Genomic DNA, 17,288 nt, shown 5'->3' with positions numbered 1-17,288 from the left:
CATAATGTTTGAACATGTTTTGTGTCTTCAAAAAGATTGATCTCACTTAAAGGCCAGATCCTATACTAGTCTCCCCCGGCCATCCCAGGTACAAATATTCTAGTACTAGTACCATGTCAAACTGGGGGCATCCCATGCAAAACATCAGACATATATAAATAGCAAGTTATACGTAACATGACACGATCATTTCTAGACTTCTAGTGCATGAATGGCAAGACTGAGTATGAAGGACTGAAATGATCACCACTTGCATCAGCTTTGCTTTCTTGATGGTACATGACATTCTGATTCCCTAGCCACGTCGAAAATTCTGAAATAAATTCTGCATAAAAACAAGCACCATGATTTAAACCCTGATGAACTGAAAGTTCCACTATCTTTCTAATCATCCAATCATAGATTGGTTCATGCTTTCTAGTATACGTAGCTTTCGTATTAGCCCATCCCGGCCGGGACCAAATTCAAATTTGCATTCTTAGCAGCCAGGCAAGAGAAAGCTGCTCGCCCGTCGATGCTTCTCCCCTGGCCTATGAAAGCTCCGCGAAGCCAAAGGACTGTTATAATATTTAATACTTTGGTGCCGTCGGCGTCACTGCACCTGCCAAGCTGCCTGCCATGGAGGAATGGTTCAGCTTGTGCTTCATAGCACTATGCACGCCGCTTGCCCTTTGGCTTCTCAAGCTCGCCGGCAGCAAGAAAGAGCCACAGAAGCACCATCTGCCGCCGCCAGGGCCATGGACTCTCCCGATCATCGGCAGCCTCCACCACGTCGCCAGCGCCCTCCCTCACCGCAGGATGATGGACCTGTCTCGCCGGCACGGCCCACTGATGCACCTCATGCTAGGCGAGGTCCCCACCGTGATCGTCTCCGGCGCCGAGGCGGCGGCGCTGGTGATGAAGACCAACGACCTCGCCTTCGCGGGCCGGCCGCAGAGCGCGACGTCCGACATCTTCGGCTGCGGCGGCAAGAACATCGGCTTCGCCCCCTACGGCGAGCACTGGCGCCAGATGCGCAAGGTGTGCATCGTGGAGCTCCTCAGCTCCAGGCAGGTGAAGCGCATAGAGAGCATCAGGGCGGAGGAGGTCGGCCATCTCCTCCGCTCCATCGCCGCCTTGGATGGCGCCACCGTCAACGTCAGCGAGAAGATGACGGAGCTGAGCAACGACATCGTGACGAGGGCGGTCTTCGGAGGCAAGTTCACGCAGCAGGAAGAGTACCTCCGCGAGCTGGATGAGGCGTTTGCGCTGGTGAGCGGCTTCTCCCCCGTCGACCTTTTCCCGTCGTCGCGGCTAGTCCGGTGGCTCAGCAACGACGAGCGCCGCATGAGGAGGTGCCACGGCCACATCCAACGCATCATCGCCAACGTCATAGACGGGCGCAAGGCCGGGCGAGCCGCCGCCGGAGTTGGTGCCTCCGGCACCGACGAGGAGGATCTGCTGGATGTGTTGCTCAGGCTGCAACAGGAGGACTCGTTGGAATTCCCTCTAACCACCGAGATCATAGGCGCCGTGTTGTTTGTAAGTGTTCCTGTTAGTTTCATGGTGCTATTAAACTATTTAGAGTTACTATTAATACTACGTTATTCTTCACAGAAGAAAAGTGACATGCTATTTGAAGAAAAGTAACATGCTAGTGTTAAGTAGCTTTTTAGTCATTCATACTACAACATTATTTTATATGCAGAGATGTTTGATTGTGCTTTCCACGGCCTTGGTTTACAGGACATATTTGCAGGTGCCACGGCGACCATAGGAACCACCTTGACGTGGGCTATGTCGGAGCTTGTGCGCAGGCCTGAAACTATGGCCAGGGCACAACAAGAAGTCCGAGAGGTTCTTGGCCAAGACCGGGCTGTCATTACCAATAACGACCTCGCTAAACTCGACTACACGCAGATGGTCATCAAGGAAACCCTCAGGTTCCATCCGCCTGCCTCTCTAATTCCCCGCGCGTCCATAGAGGATTGTACTATCATGGGTTATGACATCCCCAAAGGCACCAATGTATACGTTAATGTCTTCGCGATTTCTCGAGATCCTGCATACTGGAACAATCCTGGCGAGTTTATGCCAGAGAGGTTTGAGAACAGCAACACAAATTACAATGGCTCCTACTTTGAATTCACTCCCTTCGGCGCAGGGCGGCGGCAATGCCCCGGGATTCAGTTTAGCTCGTCAGTCATGGAGATGACATTAACAAATATTCTCTATCACTTCAACTGGAAGCTTCCTGATGGTGCTAGCCCGGTTTCGCTTGACATGTCCGAGAAATTTGGGCTTGCAGTAAGCAGAAAGTATGACCTGAAACTTGAAGCTACTCCACACGTGTGGTTCAAAGCTATGCGGTCGAAGTCATAGAGAAAACTTGCATATTCATGTGCAAATGCAAGTAAACATACCTACACTATCAGAACATGTCAATGATGTCATTATTGCGCGTATGGTTGTACCTTTATGCAACAGAATAAGAGAAGCTCATTGCAAACATCGTGTTCTCGTATCAACAAAAACATTGTGGTATTGTACTGCTTTATTTATTATGAACTTCTGAATAATCATGACAGAAGATCATGTAGAACATGGCTGTATTAGTTCTGTATGTTCTTATGAACTTCTGAATAACACATTTACCATTATTTAATTACCGCACGACGTGCTTATGGAATGGATTTATTTAGAGAATATGATTTGTGGATTAGCAATATATATATGTGTGTTCTATGCAATTTTCATATCAGTGAATATGCTCAGCTCATATATCAGTGGTTGCCCGGTCCAGTACAGCTCTTGATATTTCCCCATGCAGGGCACCTATCTTAGGACAACCGACACACTTGACTGTAATATAATAGCAAAATATAACTGAACTTATTTTACATTCCTGAAACATACCAGATTCTATAGTCCAATACTAACAAGTAATCTCAGCCATCTGAGAGAGACTGAGGAGCAATGTTTTTTTTGTGCGGGATGACTGAGGAGCAATGTTGAAAGTCAATGAAGATCATTTTTATCTACCTCTCAGTTGTGTCGAAGCAATATATGTTCCTGAGCATGAGAATACATTTCCAGAGCTCACCCAAGGTTACTATCAGGCTAGAGCAAACTCTTCGCTTTGCAAGTTCCTAACGAACGTCACGCCGAGTGCTGAGCTGCTGCACATTTTGAGTTTGCGGCTGCTAAAAGTGCCGCGCCGATGCCCGAGCCGTCCTTGGTGTGCTCGACGACAATGTGCTCCATGTCCTGTGGACCAAGCAGCTCCGCCATAGCCTCAACCATGTACAACCTGTACTGAGGGTAATTCTCGTAAAGTCCGCCGTCCATCGCTACCACTGTTCTTCTCCCCAAGATCAGACCCTTGGAATCATTCTCCATCTTCTGAAGAATGCCAGCAATGCCGGCACCAGCCAACCGCCCACCTCTCTTGACGATGCAATCGGAAACTTCTACGATAACCCTTCGTGCCGCTACAGAAGATTGGTTGACCTGCAACCATGGTTATGGACAAAATTGCACGCTCAAGTACTGGCTGTCTTAGTTGGCCATATATGACTGAATAAGTTTAGGAACTTACCCCGATGATATCGCGCAAAATTGATTCAACTTCTCCAAGATCGTCGGAGTTATCTTGTTGCATAGCACACAAATGCGGTGTTCTACAATCGTGTTTGCGGTTCAGCTTAGAACGGCACAAAATTGTGAAACGAAAAGGATAATGTGGACTCTAGAAGCTACAACGTGGAATAACTTGCCTTAGAACAAATGGCTCAGTTAGTTTGTCAGCGAACGAGTGACCGAACAGATCAGACTCTTGAGCCATCCTGGCCAGCACCCTCCGAACAATTTCTCCAAGGTACATCCCGGAAATCGTCTTCTCAAATATCTGCATGTATTGCAAGCTTACCATGCCATCAAAATAAACACATGAACGGATAGGCGAGCAAACCAGAGGTGTTTTACCTGTTCACCAGGATTTATGCTCTCAGCATCCATGTCCCTGTCAAATTCAGTTAGTGGAAGACCATCTGAAAAGGCTCCCCACTCAGTGTTGATAATCTGCATTTTACAAACTTTAACCAACTCAGTGTGCTGGCAATAATTCTCTTATTTCAAGCAATGAAATATTTCACTGAAATTTTATGGCAATGTGGATCGATTGGTGCCTCCTTTTCCAAAAAGGAAAGACTTCATTTGCTCCACTCACCCTTTTTTTTAGGCAAAGCAACGTTGGAATGGCATGCATCGAATGTCAGTTCAGTACGGAGTAAATAAAAGATCTGATCTTGTTGCAGCATACCGTGTTTCCTGTTCCAAGCCCGAGGTGTTGGAGCTTTGGGATGGACTCTGTTCGCTCAATGTAGCAAGCATTTGTGCCAGTTCCCAAAATAACCGCAACCATCACATCCTCGTCCCAATAGTGCGCTCCAGCTAACGCTCCAACGGTATCATTTACCTGTTAAGTGTGATTCACTTGCTTCAAACCATATCATATACCTTTTGATGTGAAATGATGTTGTTTCAGACGCATTTCAGCCCGTGCCAAAGCAGAGCACAAGCAAAAAAGCAGAGTTCAGTATCCACTATGGTAATTGGGTATCCCATTTGCTTTGCTAACCATGAAGTTTGCTGTCGCTATGTGCATTTTCCGATACAGAATCCGGAAGGCAATGAAGCTCTTCCCCTTATCTAAAAGTAATAGTACGAGTTTTGATGGTTGCTTACCAGAGCAGATACACTCATGTCAAGCCCCTGTCTTTCCATGGCGGCATTCAGACAGGCAACCACATCCTTCCCGGCCTGTGAAGACCAACATATTGCTTTATTGTTAGCATGAATTCAACTGAAAAAAGAAACTAACATGCTGATCCATAAGCTATGTCCAGTGGGAAAAAATATTCTTGGTTCAAGCAGGGAACTTTTGGTCTTGCAACTCTTGGTACTAGAAATAACTAAGTACAACACACAAAAATGAGAAAATTGTATTCGGGAAAAGAAAATCTTACAGTCCCAGAGACAGCAAAACCCTTGGTCCACTTGATCAGAATGCCAGAGTCAATGGAAGTCTGCTTCACCGGGAAGGAGAACGTAAAGCCTATCTCCCTTTTCCGGCCCTCCTGAAGATGAAAATTACCACCCTCCTTCGCTACAAAATTCGATAGGCGGGCCGCAATAAAATCGAACAGCTCCTGTTCAATAGCGACAATCGCAGCGTCAAACATCAAACGTGCTCCGTCCATATGCAATTATATGCTAATTCTGTAATCACTGTAAAACCTATTTTTCTTTCTGAAAACAGAGCCAATTAGCTTATAAGAAAACAAATCAATGAACCGGCTACCTCGGTTGTACCATGCATGATTTCCTTTGGGATCGACACTTGCTCGGACTCGGTGTCGACGACGCGCCCATCTTTTCCCCCCAGCTGCACCCTCAGCACTCTGAAGTTGGTGCCTCCCAGATCCAGAGCATAGAACAGCCCTGTTTCACTCCTTCAGCACAACAGCGGTGATGCAGAAATCATTTCATGTACCGAACTGAATTAACTGACATTCATAACCAGATCAAATCTAGTGGCTCACGACACTCACTAAGTCCAATTTACAAAAACTAATTGGTGGACTGAATTGACTGAAGAACTCATCAGTTTACTGTACCAACCACAGTAACTGAAAGTCAAATGAGGATCAGTTACCCGGTGGGGAGCGAGTAGACATAGCTGGGGATCATCTTGAGCTCGCCGGCGCCGTCCACGGCGAGCCCGGCGCGCATGCCGGCGGCCATGGCGCCCGCCACGTGCCGCAGCAGGGGGAGCGGCGTCGCGCACTGCAGCCTCAGGTCGTCCAGGATGGGCGCGGCCGCGGCCGCAGCCACCTTGGAGCACCGGAGCGTGACGGCGCCGGCGCGCCCCTTCCGGCGGTGCTGCGCGGCGGGGGCGGCCCGGTACGGCGAGCCGACGGCGGCGGACATGTCGAGGCTGGCGGGGGGATGCTGGGAGTGATCTGTGCGGCGAATGATGGGATGGAATCGAGGAAGGTGGCAGGAAAAAAGCTCTCTTGTTGCCTTTTTTAAGCAGAGATAAAAATTGCTTCTTTGCGCGCTCCGCTCCTATTTGTCATCGAACAAGTAAAATCATTTTTTATAGACACGTCAGCTTTTCTACAGTTTTGCCGCGTCAGCATCTGGCATATTGCAGTTATTTTTTTGAATTGTCTGGATTGCTTACCATCTGGCATCTTGCAGTTCATAGTACTTTCTCGGTCTGGAATTTTTTTTAGTTGTTGATTGTTTTTGAGATAGCTAACTGCTTAGTCCAAGCGGTCTCGGTCAGGAATTAGTTGACATTCAAACGGATGTATGTATCTAGACGGAGGAGTTTTATATAATTATAAGCTGAGAGACAGATAAACATATCATATTTCAGAAACATCAAGTATAGCTGGCTTTTAGCATTTGTCGAAAACAATGAAATTTTAGCTTTGTATAGAAGATTGAATTTTTCATTGAATTTCTTCAAATTAATCTTTTTTCTTAAATACATTTCCATGCTTTTCCATTTTGTAGATTTTATTCATATTTTATATTTTGGAATTTTGTGTGTTTACTGGTATGCCACATGTGTGAAACCGCTTTCTCTAGGACATATACCAAATATATACTGCTTTGACAGGTCTAAAGTACTTAAATTTAATTATGTTCACTAAATTATTACCCAAAAAATCATTTTAGTTTTCTTGATTTTCTCTGGTTTTTTCTAAAAAAATCATTTTAGTGTCCGTAGATGCACATTCGTCTCGCCAAAGTCGCGAGAAAGAAACCAAATTTGGAGGTCAAATTAAGTAGTGGTGGTGTTTGTTTCTCATCTCTTTTTTTTTTTGAAAATCAGGGGCCTCCTCCCGGCTCCAATTTCATTCAAGAAAGAGAAGCCAACCGAGTACCACAACATCCAACGACTAAAAGACACCGAAACTAAAAACAGGTGGAAAACAGCTCGCTGCAAACCTTGTTTTTTATCTTATAAAATCATTTTTGGCAATGCTATTTTTTTAAATACTGCTGTTTTTTTCTTCATATTTATGCATGTAGCTGAAACGTCTCATTTGGTCTCATGGAAAGCAACGACCAACTGTAAAAGGTGTGGAACCCATCCCAAGTGGCCATGTGATTGTGCACGAGATCGACGACAGGTCGGGCCAGTCTTTCCAGTTCTCCTCCTCACCCAAACGAAAGCTCAACGCGTATCCAGTATCTGGTGCACCGGGGCAATTTGTGCTACCGGTGCACCGGTCGCCAGTTGCACATTAAAAAATGCTCGAAAAAATCCGAAAAAAAACTAGTGCATTGACACAACATGAATGTATGTTGTCACAAAAATTTAGATAAATATTCAAAACATTGCTCGAGATACATAAATAACAAATTTGACACTGAATAGTACGTAACACAAGTTGGGCTTCAGTTCTGGCCCACTAGCACATTGACGTCAAATTTGTCATTTTTGTATCTTGATCATTATTTTGAATTTTGATTTGATTTCTTGTGACAACATACATCGATGTTGTATCGATACACTAAATTTTTTCCAGATTTTTTTGAACATTTTTTAGTGTGCAACAGGCTCCGGTGCACCGGTAGCACCAATTACCTTGGTGCACCAGATACGTTCCCCGAGTATCCAAGCCTCGTGTCAGTAGTAACATTTTTGAGGTAATATGACCAGAAATCATCTTACCCTAAATATTCAGTTTGATACTATAACTTTAAAAATACGAATTTATGGTAATCTAACTTGATGTATGGTGCAAATACGATGCTTTGGGTGTACACCTTGCCTTGCCAGTGTGGCAGTGGCCCACCGGTCTTTGACAGCAGAATTATTTTCTGATAAATCCCTGGATTTATTCTAATTACGCAGAAAAGCTTAGGTGGGACCAACCTGTCAGTGAAGAGTATGAAGAGAAAAATTGTATAATAATCTGAGAGGCAACATTATTTGAAACCGAGATCTTCTGGGCGCTCACGTGGAGAACTTTTTTCTTTTTGCGGGGTACGCTCACGTGGAGAACTACAGCGCCAGCTTCAACCAGATGCTACGTAGGAATAACTACTTCTTATATCCCTTTACTTAGAGCACGAGGCCATCAGCTACGATGCGCTATGCTACTGCAGCCCAGTTTACACCTTTGTTGAAAAAACATTGTAGATGCTATGTAAATTATGATACCCCTCGGAAAAAAATGTAAATTATTATCCAAGTAACAAAACAACTTTTAAATATTCGTGTGTTATAAATATTGTAAATACAAACAAAATAAGTTACTTTTAAAATTGTCCATGTATTATTTCCATATATTTCTGAATAAAATAATTATTTGTAAAACTAAAATTCAAAAATATATTTAGTTATACAAACATTTCAATAACAATACGCACATTTTTATAGTTAAATTTCGTCACAATGAAGAATATTCATAATTTAAATTTTAAACTGTTAATATGGATATATAATCGGGTCTAATATTTAATTTAAATTATATAATTTTTTGAACATAAGTCATGAGTAAAATTTTATATACGTCTTAAATAAACATATTAAAATTTTTGGATACACTAGACATATTTCTTTAATAAACATTTTAAACGCCCATATTAACTAAATATTTTTTTTATAATTTACAGGTTTATTATTTTTATTTAATAATCACCGATTGTATGTATCATACAAATATTTGAACATAACTTTATTACCTACATTTTACAATTATCTTAAAGAAAATAGCGTGTGTAAAATGGCCGCAGTTTCTGCAGCCCGTCTAAGCTCTGCATGTGGCTTGGTTCAGTATATATCGTTACCCACCATAGTAGTAGATAGAGAATATCAATGGTGTAGTGCCATTAGCGGGTCGTTTGTTGATCCCGGGTTCGAGACCTGGCGGCCCCATTTTATTGTTATTTTGCTCATTTATGAGCAGTACACTAGTCATTTCATACGCGTGTTGTGACTCTATCTGCACGCTTGAGTCAAGTTAGATGACCACAAATTCGTATTTTTAAAGTTTTAGCACAAACTGAACATCCAACGCAAGTTATATGACTCCCAACGATATTAGCTCAACATTTTTATATAAGAAATATCGGAACTGTGCTTCCCGGTTTCACGTTTCTTTGGTTTCCGGTTTTTTCATGTTTTTTTTTCATTTCCAGTTCTTCTTAGGAATTTTTTCGAGGCAAATTAACATGTGATCTCGTTTCAAAGATCTCGACGTGATTTTCTTTTCCAGCCAAACCCAACGCTGAAAGTGATTCGTGATTTGAACACACAGTACCTCTAACTAGTGATTTCATGACGTTGTTAGCTCCTAAGTTAATATCGTACACTCTTGTTCCAGGAAAAGAAAAACAGTTCTCCACGAGAAACAAATCTTTGAGTACCTCTCCGCCTAGCCTCTCCGCCCCACCGCCGGTGGCCACTCCGGCCCCGGCGTCCACGATCTCGTGCCTCCACCAGCGCCCTGTGACGATCCGGCCTCCTCTCACTCGCAATCTCCCAGATCAATTTTCTCCATATCCTTCCTCCTCCTAGCCACCAATGTCGCTCGCAGAACTTGACTTTGACAAGCGGCAGGACTTCGCCTCAGAAATCTGGAAAAAACGGGGTGTCCCAATCAACCACGATGAGGATCAAGAATCTGAAGCATTCCCATTGGTGGCCGAATTCACCGGATCTCGTCTGCGGCTCACGGAAGAATCGGTTAGCACTATTCTCTTGGCTTGTTTTGGAGGTAGAGCATCACTTTTTAAAGTCAAGTTGCTTCAGAATTGGTCTTTTAAGTTTATTGTCTCTTCCAAAGAAGTGGGATTCTCTATCATCAAGGGAGATAACATTTCACTCCCTCTGCTTAATGTTAACTTCCTTCTCTGGGGTGAAGGAGGCCCCAATTCTTGCTGGGAACTTGATCAATATCTCCAAGAAAAGGAGGACGAGTGGACACATGTTTTTTGTCGTCATCCTAGGAAATCATACGTTGCAGCTCTTAGATCCCCAGCTATTTTCCCCGCTCCTGATCTTGTTGATCATCGTGATTCACGGGATCGTTCATCTCAATCATTAAGTCACGCTCCATCAACGGGACATGATGGTCATTATGGCCATAATGGTCATTCATCAGTTGCTATTGATCAGAGGGCGGGATCACAGCAAATTCAAACTAATCAACAGGCCTTCTGTGCGCTGTTTGCTCTTTGGCCATGCGAGGCCCAATTGCTCTAATCGCATTAAGTGTAGGTCTTGCAAAAAATGGGGCCACATTGCTAAAAACTGCTTCTCCGCGGCCCAGCCCAGACAGACGCAGCCCACCTTCACTTTACCGGTGCAGCCCTCCAATTTTGCTGGCCCATCCCAGACGATTGCCCTTCCGAGGTACCCCACCACTGTTCCCGCTGCGGGTTTGGCAGGTGCAGTCAATCAGCCATCATCTCCTGCACGCCTCGATTTTACCTCCTCTGTTCCTTCCCGAGTTACCTCCCTCCATTACTCTGCCTCTCACCCCTCTGCTGCACAAAGATTGCTGGCCGCCACCATCCCCATTGCCCGGAGATCCCAGCTCCGCTCCTCTCCCTCCCACAATCCAACAAAGAATACCATCACCATGGCTTCCTTCCCTTTCTATCCCTCCCCTTTCCTCCCCCAACCATCAGAGCATCACAGTTGAAGGGAGGCCAGCCAGAGTCAAGGTGTTGTCGGCGGCGCCAACACCACTCCATGAAGATTGGGCCATCGTCTCTATCGTCTCTATGCCGAATCTGCCTGTGGAGTTCAACACGGTGCGCGAGGTACTCACTGATTTTCTCACTGACAGAGGACTAGGGTTCAAAGAAATTACTCAGTGTCCTTTCGGCCAAGCCTACATTCAGCTCAATAGTGTCTTTGATCGTGATGATTTGGTAACTCATAGCCCACATCAGTTTACCGATGTCCATGTCATTTTCCAAAATCATGATAAGGGGCTGAATTGGAGAAAGCTTGTTCTTACTAGAGAGGTCTGGATTCTGCTTTGTGGTTATCCGTTGGACAGAAGGAATATTTCTGAAATTAATGATGCAGTCAGTAAGTTTGGGAAGTTTGTGATGTGGGATAGAGTTAGAAGTACGAAAGCCAACCAAATGGTGAAGATAAAGGTGGAAGAGTTGAGAGATATACCTTCCAGTATTGTTTTTGGAGATGGGGAGCATGCTAATTCACTGACAGTCCCAGTTGTCATTCTGCAGCACCATGTTCTGGGGGAAGAACCACAGGATGAGGATCCTATCCCTCCATTTGGCAATCCCCATCCTCAACCAGCTCAACAACATCATCATCCAAATCAGCATAACCACTTCCTGGGCCCTCTTCAGCATCATGAAGTGGTTCCACCTGAGAATCCTCCACTGGATCTTAACCTGGCTCTGCACAATGAAGATAATGAGGATCAGATGGAAGAGGAAGAAGAACCAGAAGAGATGCCTGACTGGGTCCATTGGGCAATGCCTGGAGGTAACCCAGAGATTGACCATGAATTACACCCTGGTGAATTTCTAGAACTGCAAGACTTGATGGCTCCCATGGAGGAAGGGCAGCCACCACAACTGGAGCATGTCCCACATAGCAGCCTCACACTCTCTCTTGGGCAGTCTGACAGCAGTGGCAATACTGGAGCATCTGTGGCTGGTCCCTTGGCGCCTCTTGTACCAGATTTGAACTTGTTGAACGAGCCCATTGGGCCAATACAGGAGCAAGCACCTGTCGCTTTAGCTGGGCCCATTGGGCCAATTCAAGAGCATGGACCACCTATTCTACAAGATTTGCCTGCACAGGCCCAGGAGATGGCACCCATTACAGATTTAAGTCTGAACCTGATGCTGGTTTCAACACAACCTACTGATATGGATTACAGAGATGACCCTATGCTACTGGAAGCCAGTACAATGACACAATCTCTGCACATGACCTTTATCAAACAGAAGCCAGCTGAACCCCCCTGCAGTTGTTACTGAACAAGATATCAATCTTATGGATTTACAGCCCCAGTTGGTCAGGCCTGAGGACAAACAGAATGCTCATGAATATGCCAACAATGCTAACTCTCCTCTGGCCACTGCTGGTATTGATAAGTCAGCTACTGCTGGAACCATGGGTGAGTCAACTTCATCCTCTGACCTGTCTGCTCCCCCTGGCTTTCCATTTCCTGCATTCCTTCCAACCAATGATCTACTTTCAGAGGCAGCAGAACCACTGATGTTGTCTTCTGATTTGAGAACAGAGGAAACCTTGGACAAAGATCTGAAGACTGAACTGCTGGGTAAGGAAGGTGCTAAAGTCTGGTACAGACACTTTGCCCCCTAACTAATGAACAAGCTGCCATCCAGGTACCTGTGGATTGGATTAATTTTCTGTCAGTCACTTTCCTTACACCTGACAAATTTGATTGGGCAAAGAAATTTGTTAACTCAACAATCTAGGAGATCATTACTCAAGGAGCCAGCACTACTACTTTGCCATTTGTTATTCCTCAATCTTGTCCTCCTCTGGACTCAACCCTGTCTTTCTCACAATATTTGGCACAGGAAACACAAGGGCAAGAAGTCAATTCCCCTGCTCCAGCTGCACCTCTTCTGGCCCCAGCTGCTGTTTCTACTTCAACCATGCACAACATCAAGAAAAGGAAGGAAAAGGTCCCACTTGTAGAGACTGAGGTAAGAAGAAGTTGTCGTTTACAACAGCTAGCAAAGAGTTATAAGAAAAAAGTCTACATGGATAAGAATTGTCTATCCTGTCGTGCTTTACCTCCTCCAATTCCTGCAAAAGTGATTAAAAGTCTTAATACCACTTTTTGCAAGGTGGCTGCACAAGATACTTCAGAAGAGCTACTGAAAACCAAGCGCAAGAAGAGCAAAAGCAACCCAGCTGCAAAGGAGGACACAAGAGCCAGCTCCATCAATTGAGATTCTCAGGCATCTTCAGTTAGACACTAAGTTCTCACCCATGAGTTTCTCTAGCTCTCTCTTTTGGAAACTCTCTTGTAAAGATATCCAAGGTGTAATACTTTTATGGAACAGAACTAGTGGGTCCTTTGTAACACTTGCTGCTTTTGGATGTACTGCTGTCAGTTATCACGACTTGTTTATGATGCCTTTCCTAGTGTTATGTATCTGGAGGTTATGGTCTGATTGGTGGATGATGGTTACTTTGAATGATATCCCATTTCTCTGGGACAACCCTCTCTGTCTTCTCAAAAGTGGTGCAGCTCTTATATTGAATAAGTTCACAGCTAAATTTTACCTGAGTCTATGAATAGAGATTGGTCTATTCTTAATTGGAATATTCGAGGTCTAAATGACCCTAAGAAATGGACAGCTATCAGAAATAAGATTGAGGAATCTAACTGTGCCATTCTATGTATTCAAGAAACCAAGAGAGAGGTTATTGATAGCAGATTTCTACAAAATTTCTGTCCAAAACGATTAAACATATTTGAATATCTTCCTTCAATTGGAGCAGCAGGAGGACTATTAGTGGTCTGGAATGAACACATCTTCCAGGGTCAACTGTTTCATTCCAACAGCTATTCTATTTCTGTCTCTTTCACCTCCTCCCACAATGGAGATAGTTGGATTTTGACCAACATTTATGGTCCTAGCCAACAGGAGGAGAGACCACACTTTATTGAATGGTTTAGGCAGTTTCAGACCCCTGAAGAAAGCAAATGGCTAGTACTTGGAGATTTCACACTACTAGGAAAAGGGCTATAGATAGGATTGATTCTAATGGCGCACCGTGGAAGCAGTGCGCCACTACTATATACTAATGACGCACCTGTTTGTGATACGCCATTAGTGTGGAAGACACTAATGGCGCACCGTAAACAGGGTGCGCCACTAGTATGAATTATTTTTTTTCCATTTTCCCATACATACTAATGGCGCATCGGGTCCATAATGCGCCATTACTATCTATAACTACTAATGGCGCACCAAGCAGGCAGTGCGCCATTACTGTAAATTTTGTTTTATTCTTTTTTTTGCAAAACTACTAATGGCGCATCGTGGCACAGTGCGCCATTACTAGTTTAAACTAGTAATGGCGCACTCAGAGGAGATGCGCCATTAGTATATATACTTATTATTTTTACTTTTTTGCAAAACTACTAATGGCGCACCGTAGGCTGATGCGCCATTAGTAACCAGGGTTACTAATGGCGCATTTTCCTATGGTGCGCCATTAGTAACCTGGGACCAATAAGATATTTTGGACAACCCACACCTACCCACTCACTTTCCCCACTTCATTCCATCCACCTCCTTCTCCAAGCTTTCGGCCATCTCCTCCTCCTCACCTCATTTCCACCATAGATTCAACAAATTTAAGTGGTGAAATTACCTTTTTTTGATAGGTAAGTAAGGGAAAGCTATCTTCATGATATAGATCTACTTTTTTTTCTCCCTAGCTCGCTCCAACAACGTGCACATGCACTTTTTGTGGCCTAGCTAGATCTATGTATGTTTGTGGTGTTGCATGTGTTTGTGGTGTTGCATATATGTTTGTGTTTGAAGGTACCGGTATTTGAAATATGCGATAGTTGCCAATATTTTGCCGGAATGTTTTGATTCATTTCCGTTTCGGCGAGAATTTTGGCACTATGCATTCTTTTTGGTCCTATTTTTAGGGAAGGTCATGCCAAATTTTTTCTTGGTTCTAACATATCGTTTTGCTCTACCCCGCAGGCGACCATGGTCCGCACGATGACTGAAGGCATCGTGAATAGGTTTTTGAGCTCTGTGAAGGCCGAGATGCTTCAAAAGAACGAGACGGAGATAAGATGTCCATGTCGAAGATGCAAGCTGAAGAGCCTTATTGCGGACCCGGATTCCGGGCAGGTGCGGGACCACCTGCTCTTGCGTGGTTTCATGGATGGCTATCGGTGGCAAGGTGATGAAGATGACTATCAAGTCGTCCATGACCGGGGCCGGGCAAGAAATGAGGAAGGGCAACAAGACAAGTACCACCGCGGCGAGGGCGGGCGAGAAGACGAAGAATCTCCAGGACATGATCACGACGGTGATGCTGTACACAGTCATCATGTAGAAGATGTCGTACATGATGATGAGGAAGATCAAGACGAAGGGAATGATCATGAAGATGAAGATGCCGGAGCAGAGGACGATGGAGGCTGGGTGCAGGACCCTCATATTCAAGAGTTGCTTCTCAAGCGGACGGATAACGCAAGAGCTGCCGCCCGAGAGAAAGCCAAGCTGGATCAACTGGAGATAGACGCGGTTACTCCATTGTATGAAGGATGCAGGCCCGAGGATACCCGCCTGAAAGTAACGCTCATGGCTCTGGAGATGAAGGTAAAACACAAAATGACCGACGCATGCTTCGACGAGAACATGTCATTCTGGCACGAACGTCTTCCCAAGGGGAACAAGTGCCCGACCAGTTTCGAGGAGGCGAAGAAAATCGTGTGTCCTCTGGATTTACCGCACGTGAAATACCATGTGTGCATGAACAATTGCATCATTTATCGGGACGAGCACGCGGAGTCTACCATATGTCCGGTGTGCGGCGTCACTCGATACAAGAAGAGGAAGAAAGCTCCTCGAAAATCGATGTGGTACTTTCCGATCACTCCTCGTCTGCAGCGGTATTTCGCGGACCCTAAGGTAGCAAAGCTCCTGCGTTGGCACGCGGATAGGGAGGAGAAGAAGCGAGAAGATGACGCAAATGATCCGGAGATAGATAAAAAAGACAAGATGCTGAGTCACCCTAAGGATGCGAGCCAGTGGCAAGCGTTGAACTTCGAATACCCAGAATTTGGGAACGATCCAAGGAACATCGTGCTGGGCGCGAGCACCGATGGAGTCAATCCGTTTGGCAGCCAGAGAAGCACACATAGCACCTGGCCTGTGTTTGTGTGGATGTACAACCTTCCCCCCTGGTTGTGCATGAAGAGGAAGTACATTCACATGAGTATGCTAATTGAAGGGCCGAAACAACCAGGGAACGACATCAATCTGTATCTGGGGCTGCTGAAAGAGGAGCTTGACACGCTGTGGAAAACGCCAGCCAATACGTGGGACACCGCAGAGAAAGAATATTTCCCTATGAGAGCTGCACTGCTCACGACGGTGCACGACTATCTCGGTTACGGATATCTCGCGGGGCAGGTAGTCCACGGATTTTCTGGATGCGTAAGGTGCATGGATGACACAACATATCGCCAGCTAGATAGAGATCCCGGGTCTTCGAAAACCGTGTTCATGGGACATCGAAGGTGGCTTCGCGACGATGACCCGTGGAGGAAACGCAAGGATCTGTTCGATGGTGAAATCGAACCCCGAAAACGCCCGTGTACGAGGAGCGGCGAAGAAATAGACAAGCTGTTGAAAAATTGGAAAGACTGCCCACTGCCGGGAAAGAAGCGAAAGGCGCCAGAGCCGCTGCTGAAGGTATGGAAAACGAGGTCTGTTTTCTGGGACTTGCCGTACTGGAAGATCCACCGTGTGCCTCACAGCCTTGATGTCATGCATATCACGAAGAACGTGTGCAAGAGTCTGCTTGTTACCCTGCTCAACATGCCAGAGAGGACCAAAGATGGGCCGAAAGCAAGGGCAGAATTGAAATCAATGGGCATCAGGCAGGAGCTTCACGCTAATGATGATGATGATGATGATGATGAGGCGAAGCAGGACACGGAAAGTCGTCGCAAAGGCAAAAAGGCCAAGAAGACCGGAAATGACTACCCTCCCGCGTGCTTCACTCTAAGTCAGGAGGAGATCGAGCAGTTTTTCACCTGCCTCCTAGGAGTAAAACTTCCTTACGGTTACGCGGGGAAGATAATCAGATACCTAGACCCAGCGAAGCAGAAGTTCAGCGGGATGAAGTCTCACGACTGTCACGTGCTGATGACGCAGATACTTCCAGTTGCAATCCGTGGGATCATGGACGCGCACGTCCGTGAAACGCTATTTGGCCTATGCAACTTTTTCGACGTCATCTCTCGGAAGTCGATTGGCGTGAGGCAACTCAGAAGGCTACAGGAAGAGATCGTGGTGATACTATGCGAGCTTGAGATGTACTTCCCGCCCGCATTCTTCGACGTTATGGTGCATCTGCTAGTCCATATAGTGGAGGATATCATCCAACTCGGGCCGACGTTCCTGCACAGCATGATGCCGTTCGAAAGGATGAATGGTGTCATCAAAGGATACGTTCGCAACATGTCACGTCTAGAGGGAAGCATAGCCAGGGG

General features: G+C 45.4%; 2 protein-coding genes across 2 annotated transcripts; one reads left to right on the top strand and one right to left on the bottom strand.

The window, feature by feature from the left end:
* Positions 1–518: 518 nt before the first annotated feature.
* LOC119352653 (zealexin A1 synthase-like) lies at positions 519–2,687 on the top strand. Its single transcript, XM_037619233.1, has 2 exons — positions 519–1,521; positions 1,726–2,687. Exons 1-2 carry the CDS (start codon positions 619–621, stop codon positions 2,359–2,361), a joined length of 1,539 nt encoding a protein of 512 aa, XP_037475130.1. The 5' UTR covers positions 519–618; the 3' UTR covers positions 2,362–2,687.
* A 155-nt stretch (positions 2,688–2,842) lies between these two features.
* On the bottom strand, positions 2,843–5,985 carry LOC119352652 (hexokinase-4, chloroplastic-like). The gene is made up of 9 exons (XM_037619232.1): positions 5,696–5,985; positions 5,342–5,492; positions 5,007–5,189; positions 4,726–4,800; positions 4,301–4,456; positions 3,964–4,059; positions 3,756–3,886; positions 3,578–3,659; positions 2,843–3,489 (listed from the first exon to the last, which is right to left on the bottom strand). Exons 1-9 carry the CDS (start codon positions 5,968–5,970, stop codon positions 3,139–3,141), a joined length of 1,500 nt encoding a protein of 499 aa, XP_037475129.1. The 5' UTR covers positions 5,971–5,985; the 3' UTR covers positions 2,843–3,138.
* Between the last annotated feature and the right edge of the window lie 11,303 nt (positions 5,986–17,288).

Source organism: Triticum dicoccoides, chromosome 2A (genome assembly GCF_002162155.2).
Source record: "Triticum dicoccoides isolate Atlit2015 ecotype Zavitan chromosome 2A, WEW_v2.0, whole genome shotgun sequence".
In the NCBI taxonomy this organism is placed as follows: Eukaryota; Viridiplantae; Streptophyta; class Magnoliopsida; order Poales; family Poaceae; genus Triticum; species Triticum dicoccoides.
This window is presented reverse-complemented; position numbering and strand designations above follow the sequence as displayed.